An 8771-nucleotide genomic window follows, 5' to 3' on the forward strand; every position below is an offset into this window, starting at 1 on the left:
AATATTTCCAGAAATCGTCACTGTTGTTATGGTGGTATCATATTTGATGAACCAAAACTGTGTTTATCTCACCAAACAGAAGTGACAAAGCTGCACACACACACAGCCCAAAGAAGAGCTCGAACACACCAACCTGTGTGAGTGAACCACCGCTGTGCAGAGCCTTTACAATAACCAACTATCAGGGGTCTGTACCAAAACTGTCTGCTCGTGTTACCTGGTTATGTCTTGAATAACCAACTATCAGGGGTCTGCTCGTGTTACCTGGTTATGTCTTTACATAAACCATCCAGTAGTGGCTGGACTCTGACTAGAGTGCACGTGTGTTTTTTTGTGTGTGTATTTGGTCATGCGTGTCTCACAGCTCTTCAGTGGAGGAGGGCAGGTGTTCAGGGAACTTGGTGAGGCGAAGGTTGGAGCAGTCGACCACGTTAGCCTCACAACGACACTTAGCGGGACACACCGGCTTACTGTTGCACTCGTGGCTCAGACGTTTGTCTGCAGTACCTTGACACATGCACACACACAGCGAGGACACAGATATGTGGGTCAAGCTGATAACAACTTAGGAGACATCTAATTTCTGCTTTTCTCAAATTACCTTAATTGAAAACGCATACTGTAGCAGTTTTACTTTTGTTATTGCAAAATAATTGATGTAAAGTTAACTATATCTATAGAAGACACAAACACAGACAATCACCTGGGATGTGGTACTGCTCTTTGGCTGTCAGAGAAAAGGAAGAGAAGAAGCAAAACTACATCAGTCACAAGGTTTTAGACACTTCCGACAGTCTCTCTCACACACACGCTCCTGGAGGAGGTCTGTGTGGAACTGGCAGAAGTACGTTTTAACATTTTACACACAAAGGGGAGACGTGAAACAACCCATGTCCATGTTTTGCTGTTTAATAGAAGCAACGTGTGGGCCTGTGTCCAGCTGCCCAGGCCTGGCTGCAGCCTGAGGCAGCGCGGAGTGATTTATACAGTGATCAGGGAGCCTGTTGTGGCTCCACTGGCTTCACACGCTGGCATGGTGTGGGACATGAACACAGCCAGGAGCCTGGAGTTACAGGCGTCCAGTTACAGTGTGTGAGGTTAATGTGCTGCTTCTCGCCTCTCTTTAACTGTTGAGATGAACAAATAACAGTGGTTCTTGTGTCTAAACCAAAAGGGGAATTCTTCATTTTCATCCTAAAGCCTGTTAGAACTTGAACATTTCCTGCACTTTATTTCATAACATAAGTCAGGGTTTAAAAGCCAACGCAGTGGTCACACAACTCATAGTACAAAAATATTTGGAACGAACATTTCACTGACAATACTTCTATCTTTAGAAAACATACAAAACATGATTATTGTTAAACTACAAAAAACACGTGCTCTTCTTGAGCTGCCATGTCCACTGTAGATACCTGCATGGGCCTAAGCTGGGCCATGAACAGTATCGTCTCTCCAGCAGGAACAATGCTGCGTTTAGGAGATTTTATCTGACCATGATTTGACTGGTTTTACATATTTTATACCAGAGAAAAAGAGACGACAATTCTTGCTGGTCAGGCTTTTTCTGCACAAGTAGTGGTGTGACAGTCAGGAACAAAGAAGTGTTGGTGTCTCACAGCACAGTGTCACTATATATAACAGGACATGTACATAACACACGACTTGTGGGAGAAAATGATGCTACCTTTCTTGCACATACTGTTTGTTCATGTGTAGTTCAACATTTTACACTGTAGCTTATAAACCCAGGTTTTCATTCGTCTTAGTTCACATTTCTTCCTTTTACTTTCTCTCACACAGACACAGACATGGTGGCACTGACCGGAGCAGCGGAACTTATTGCTCTTGATCTGCGCGATGCGTTTGTTGGCGAGGCGACGAGGGCTGGCACAGCGTGCGCCGCTGGTCTCTATGGGATTTGACCGCAGGAACTCGGCCAGCCACTTCACATTACAGTCACACACGAAGGGGTTCTGGGCCAGGTGGCTGATGGGAAATCACAGGGTGGAGGAACATCAGTCAGATCAGAACGAGTGGAGTCAAACAGAACTGAAGAGAAACAGGCATGTGTGAGTGTGTGTCGTCTTACAGGGTCTGGATGCTGTGCAGGGAGCTGAAAGTGCCTTTGGCCAGACTCTGGATCCTGTTGTCGTACAGTGACAGCAGAGCCAGGTTCTCCAGATCCTTGAACACCGTGGCTCTGATACAGTGGATCTTATTTGCATTCAGCAACCTGAAGGACAGTCGAGGTCATTCACAAAAAAAGCATTTCACAAGCTCGGTCAGTAAAAGGTTTAAACCAAAAAACATCTTGAAGACAACTACAAAGGTGCATTCCTCCACTAAAATCTAACATTTCGAGGAGTTTAAATGAGCTACAAGCAAAATCCGGTGACGTGATGTTTTTGTCACGCCATGCAGGACGAGCACATGTTGATGAACTACTCTCAGCAGTGAAAACTAGCTAGGAATATGTGCTGCTCTCAGACTGTTCATCCTTTGTCCCTTAGTGCTGCAGTCTTTGTGACTCTCTGGGAGTCCACACACATCAGCTCAAAAAGCTTCGGTTTCGAGCACACATTAGTTTCCATCCATCAGATTAACCAGCTTCGGGCACTCTCAAGACATTTGACTCAGCTCATTTAAAACACAGTCAGTGTAAATTGTGTTCAGACAAAAATGTATATGTGCATTGTGGTTTGGACTTACAGCAGCTCCAGAGAGGCCAGGCCATCAAACACACCGCTGGGCAGCTCCGTGATCTTATTACCATACAGAACGCTGCACACAGAGGAGAGACCCTGTGTTCATATATAGCCCGTCAGTCTGTTCCTAGTTATAGGATGTTTTATTATCAACTCAACAGTAAGACTCTTATTTTGCTAGTAAAACTCTAAGTTTCATACTCCACTGGTAAATTTCCATACAAAAGCACGAACATATACACCACAGTACAGACACATATAGACAGGCATACTACAGACACACTGTAGATGGAAGACGCCCCCTCTCAGCACGCAGACCTGTGTGCTACTCACAGCGAGTTGAGAGCCCTGAGGCCGAGGAAAGCATCTGGAGCGATCTCGGATATCTGGTTGTTGCTCAGGTCTCTGTGAATGACACAAACACAGCGGTCAGAAACGTTTGCTCTGAACATTCAAAGAACTGCTGAATGCTTCGTTTGTGGTTTGATGTCAAGGTGAACTCTGTCCCGGGTCAGGAGTTGTCTCTGCAGGTTTCAGACTTCACTAAGCTGCAGGAATGATGGGGTTATCTTTGACTTCAGTTTCAGCTCAAATAAATAATCTGATGTTTGACTCTAAGATTAGACTGTTACTCCACAAAACGTCTGTAAACTCTTATTGATGAGCTCATTATGTCTGGTCTACTACACTGTACTGTTGTGGTGAAGGGGGCGCTGAGCCAGAAGGCAAAGCTCTCAGTGTACCAATCAGTCTACAGTATGTTTCAGCCCTCACCTATGGTCCGAGCTCTGGGTGGTGGCGGAAAGAACGATCTCATAAATACTAGCGGCTGAAATGAATTTTGCCCATAGGATGGCTGGTCTCAGCATTAGAGATAGGGTGCGGAGTTCAGATATCCGGAGGGAGCTCGGAGTAGAGCCGCTGCTGCTTTACATTGAAAGAAACCAGCTGATCTGGTGGAGGTGTCTGATTAGGGTGCCTCCTGGGCAGCTGCCACAGGCGGTTGTCTGGGCACGTCCACCTGGGACAAGGCCCAGGGGTAGACCCAGGGATTATATATGTCTCATCTAACCTGGGAGCACGTCAGGGTCCTCCAAGAGGAGCTAGAGAGCATCGCAGGGGACAGAAACGTCTGGGCCTGGACCTGCTCCCTCCAACCCAACCTCAGATAAGTGGATGAAAATGGAAGGAGGGATTGTCTACTACAGTCTCTTTCCTGTTATTAGAATTCTGCTTGGATTTTACTCAAACTAGTAAAATCTCATGTTCCCCCGCTCCCTCTCATCTACCGATCCTGGTAGGTGGTTTTATTATCCATTTTTCTAATCCTCTAATCAATTTGAATCAAATAAAATCCATTTATAAAGTAGAGGAACACCACTTCATGAGATGTAAGTGAGACAGAGATAGCGACTGTGCCGGCCCGGTTGGCCGGGAAGCCAAACCATAACATGTTAGATTAAAAAATTTTAATACCACTTAACCCAGCCTGGTAATGTAATCAGTCTGCCTCTATGCACTTGAATAGGTCTCACAGTGCTGATGTGAGAAGTGGGGAAAAGGATACGTTTATGAGGAAAAGGAAAGCCACAGAGAGTGAAAGATGGAGAGAGAGAATGCCTGAGGATGGAAACGGGCAAAGACAGAAGAGAAAAAGCAGCAGTGGACAGAACGAAAACCACAAGGAAAGTAAGAAAGTCAAGGAGCCATGAATATTACTATTGTGGTCAAATGTGTTTTTTTTAAACAAAACAACCGGATCACAATGAAACACACTTGAGTCATCATGTGGGACCCTAAAGGGCCTCTGATGGGGGCTATATCTCTTTGAAGGCTGTCATAAATCAAGCGCTCCTCGAGGCTGAAAATGCACTAGGGCTGTTTGTTATGTTGAGGAGGAAAACCGCAGCTTGGTGAACAGTGGAGACAGAGGAAGACAAGAGCGATCCAGTTGGCAACGCTAATACTTTCTCACAGGCTTCGCCCCAGGAGAGGCAGAAATACTGTCATGTCATTGGCCAGATGCTATTAGTCAAGCCGACTTTTAGACTACCTCCCATAAAAAACGTCAATTTAATCATTTCTTCTCATAATAATTATGATTATACTGCAAATCAAAGAAGCTGAAGGAAATATTTTAGCATTTTTTTTTAACTTCTCAGACAAATCTGAACAAAAAAATCTCTAATCTTCTTTTCCATCCATTTGTTTATTGCAGTTTTTTGATGGCAGCAGACAAACTGACCCACACATTTGTCTCTGCAGCCACGTTATTTTGGGGGGGTCAAATCTATTGAGCATGTTTTTGCATCTGCCCAGGGATTTCCTGCTGTTTTCTGTTTTCAGATAGTTGATTTTAAATTCATTGTGGTCTTGTATTAAATATTTGACATTTACTAAAAGACAGAATTACTTTAACATTAGGAGCAGGACAGTGGTTAGCGCTGTCACCTCAGGCAAGAAGGTTCTGGGTTCTAACCCCGGCCGACCCGAGGCCTTTCAATGTGGAGTCTGCATGTTCTCCCTGTGTCTGTGTGAGTTCTCTCCAGGTACTCTGGCTTCCTCCCACAGTCCAAAGACATGCAGCTTAGGCTGACTGGTGACTCTAAACTGCCTGTAGGAGTGAGTGTGAATGTGAGTGTGTGCGGTTGTTTGTCTACATCTCAGTCCTGTGATAGACTGGTGGACCCCGCCTTTCGCCCAGTGTCAGCTGTGATTGGCTCCAGCCCACAGTGACCCTGTTCAGGAATACGCGGTGTAAATAATGGATGACGACGAGGTAGTGCTTTGAAGGACTCACATTCGTCGAAGCTTCTTGTAGGAGGTGAAGGCGCCTGGAGGAACCGACTTGATGCCGTTCTGCTCCAATCGGCTGGAGAGAGAGAGAGACAGACATTAATAATCTGTCTCCTGCAGGTTGTTACTCGACACAGCTGCCAGCTGGATGCACATCCATCAACACCCTGTCTGCAGTTTCAGTCACACAACATCAATTCTCTAGTGAAAATAATTTAAGATCTTACAAAAATTTGACTAACATAACACAGCTGTTGCTTTTCCTTGGTGATATTTGGTCTGCTTACTAGATTTGGCTTCAGAATGAATTATCTTCACACTCTTCAGTTACTGTATATCACAGTGTGATGCCTGACCCGATCTTCACTCCCGGTTCCTTCTTGCGCACCAGTTAAGTGCTGAAGGACTTAGAGTAAAGCTCATTCTGCTGTTAGACTCACTGTTTGCTATCTAGGACAAGTTCTGGATGACTCCTGTTCTTCTGGGATACTCACATCTCGGTCATGGCCTCAGGCAGGTGGGCGGGGATGGCGGTGAGGCCCCTCCCTCGACAGTCCACTATGTTGTTGCTGCAGGAGCACATGGGAGGACAGGAGCCGGACGCCAGGCTGCACGGCTGAACAAACGCGCTGCCACTGTGGCCTTAAAACAAACAAGAAAACGGTTCCAAGGTCTAGTCCATCATCCACCATCTGACCAATGCATGCTGCCGTACCTGAGCAGGCAAAGTCGCTCTTACGCAGCTCTGCGAGATTGAGGCCCCTCAGGGTGGGAGGAGAGCTGCACTGAGTGTAGAGGCCTAATGCCGGGCGCTGTCGCAGCCACGGGGACAGCCAGGCCAGGTGACAGTCACAGCGCAGGGAGTTCGAGTGGAGACGACTGGGAGAGGGAGGAAAGGAGGGTGGGAGGGAGGTAAAGGAGGGAGGAAACGATGGAGGGAAGGCAGAAGGGAGGTAAAGGAGGGAGGAAATGATGGAGGGAAGGCAAAAGAGGAAGGAAATGATGGAGGGAAGGAGGTAAAGGAGGGAGGAAATGATGGAGGGAAGGAGGTAAAGGAGGAAGGAAATGTGACAAAGGAATGAAGTGAAAAGACAAAGGGCAGAAAATTAAAGTGCACATGGATGGAGGGAGGAGTGGGGTGAAGAAAGTAAGGAAGAACACAAGGGAAAGAAGAAGCGAATGAGGAAGGAGGGTGGAAATAGGGCCAAAGGAAAGAAGGAGAATCAGGTAAGCAGCAGAGAGGCAGAGGAAGAAAGGGAAGGAAGCAGCATAGGAAAGGAAAGGAACCAGAATGTAGAAAGAAAGAACAGAGACAAAAATAAGAAACAAGTGTCTGATTGTTACAGCTCACTGTGGTTCAGTTCCCAGAATTAACACTGTGGCATCCTGGGTAATGTAGTAAAGGAAGGTGAGGAACTTACAAGGTGCGGAGCTTCGGCATGTGGTTGAAACTAGAAACTGGAATAGTGCTGATGTTGTTGTTGTTGAGAGTGCTGGGCGAGAGAGAGAGGGAGAGAGTGGGGGAGACAGCGAAGACAGAAACAGAAATAAACAGTGACAAGAATGATGAGTGTGTGAGAGAAAAAGGTCGATGATGAGTGAACGTGAGAGAAAATGGGTGGAAGAAGATGAGATAAAGAAAGGAGAAGAAAAATCTGATTTATTTTGCTGTGAAAAGATTTAAATGTTCCGTCTGTAAGTGTCACACAGGTGGAAACTGATGATGTTCCTGGACACTCACAGTACTTCCAGAGATCGCAGAGCTCTGAACGCGCCCTCTTCGATACAGCTGATGTGGTTCTTATCCAGCTGACTGGCAGTCAAAACAACACAAACCAAAACAGTTCATTAATTGATCAGTTAAGCCAACCAATATTATATTATGTGATCAATTGGGTTTTGTTATGTTCAGTTCACACTAGACCATCTTATGAAATTTTATATATATTCATCTGTATGAACTAAACAATGTGTGAACCGGTTTCTTTGCAGTAGCTGTTTGTATCATTAACATCTCTGCTTTGTGCATGTGTGTGTCTTAGTGTGTACTTCCACACACAGGTTTTTCAGCTCCGTGGCCCCTCTGAACACTCTCCGTGGGACGACCTGAATGGCATTTTCACTCAGGTCCCTGAAAAACAGGAGCAGAGGGAGAAACTTGCTGTTGAGAGACACAGATTTCACTCAGGTGACTGATTTTAATGTATCAACAGTTTGTGTTAACATATAACAATCTGTGCAAATGATTCAGTGGCACATCCTACCAGTTTGTTCTACTCGAATTCAAACAGAAGAGAGAGTGAAACATTTCCTAAACGCCAGGCACAAAAAAGTCACCACACTAAACAAATTCCATTCTCTTTCTTGTGAATTCTACTTTTTTCATTTTGTAATCTAATCATTCAGTGATGCTTCGGCAACGTTGTGCTGTTGTCGCCAATACCCTAAACCACACCGAAGAAACAAAAAGCTCTGTATCTCCTTCTCCATCTGTTTAAACCATATGACCATGTAAGCCTAAAACCCTAGTAGGGAGGGGACGATGTTACCTTTTCTCAACATGGTTCGGTGCATGATACAGTGTGTACAATTCGATTCAGTCACAAATTAAAAGTGGTATAATAATAATGTACGACTAGCTGCAGAATACTTGTACTTTATTCCTCTTTCTTTCTCTTTTTCTAGCACTAGTTTGATTGAATAAAGAACAACTAGATATACTGACTTACGTTCTGTTATTAACAAAGTATATAAGGTCGCTGGTGTACGGAGACCACACGGCATAAACTATATTGCCAAAGGTATTCACTCACCCATCCAAATCATTGAATTCAGGTGTTCCAGTCACTTCCATGGTTACAGGTGTATATAATCAAGCACCTAGGCATGCAGACCACTTTTACAAACATTTGTGAAAGACTGGGTCGCTCTCAGGAGCTCAGTGAACTCCAGCGTGGTACCGTGATAGGATGCCACCTGTGCAATAAGTCCAGTCGTGCAATTTCCTCACTACTAAATATTCCACAGTCAACTGTTAGTGGTATTATAACAAAGTGGAAGCGATTGGGAATGACAGCAACTCAGCCACGAAGTGCTAAGCCATGTAAAATCACAGAGCAGGGTCAGCGGATGCTGAGACGCATAGTGCACAGAGGTCACCAACTTTCTGCAGAGTCAATAGCTACAGACCTCCAAATTTCATGTGGCCTTCAGATTAGCTCAAGAACAGTGCGTAGAGAGCTTCATGGAATGGGGTTCCATGGTCGA

At 45.2% G+C, this 8771-nt stretch overlaps 1 protein-coding gene across 1 annotated transcript in view; it reads right to left on the reverse strand.

Annotated features, from left to right (window-relative positions):
• LOC109952001 (slit homolog 1 protein-like) overlaps window positions 1-8771 on the reverse strand; it is a 58066-nt gene that overhangs the window by 25644 nt on the left and 23651 nt on the right. Inside the window, 12 exon segments of the mRNA XM_020586823.1 lie at window positions 363-507; window positions 704-727; window positions 1826-1989; window positions 2093-2236; window positions 2713-2784; window positions 3042-3113; window positions 5509-5580; window positions 5999-6146; window positions 6220-6383; window positions 6926-6997; window positions 7246-7317; window positions 7564-7635. Coding sequence (XP_020442479.1) covers window positions 363-507; window positions 704-727; window positions 1826-1989; window positions 2093-2236; window positions 2713-2784; window positions 3042-3113; window positions 5509-5580; window positions 5999-6146; window positions 6220-6383; window positions 6926-6997; window positions 7246-7317; window positions 7564-7635 — 1221 coding nt within the window.

Source organism: Monopterus albus, unplaced genomic scaffold (assembly GCF_001952655.1).
Source record: "Monopterus albus unplaced genomic scaffold, M_albus_1.0 scaffold424.1, whole genome shotgun sequence".
NCBI classification, from domain to species: domain Eukaryota; kingdom Metazoa; phylum Chordata; class Actinopteri; order Synbranchiformes; family Synbranchidae; genus Monopterus; species Monopterus albus.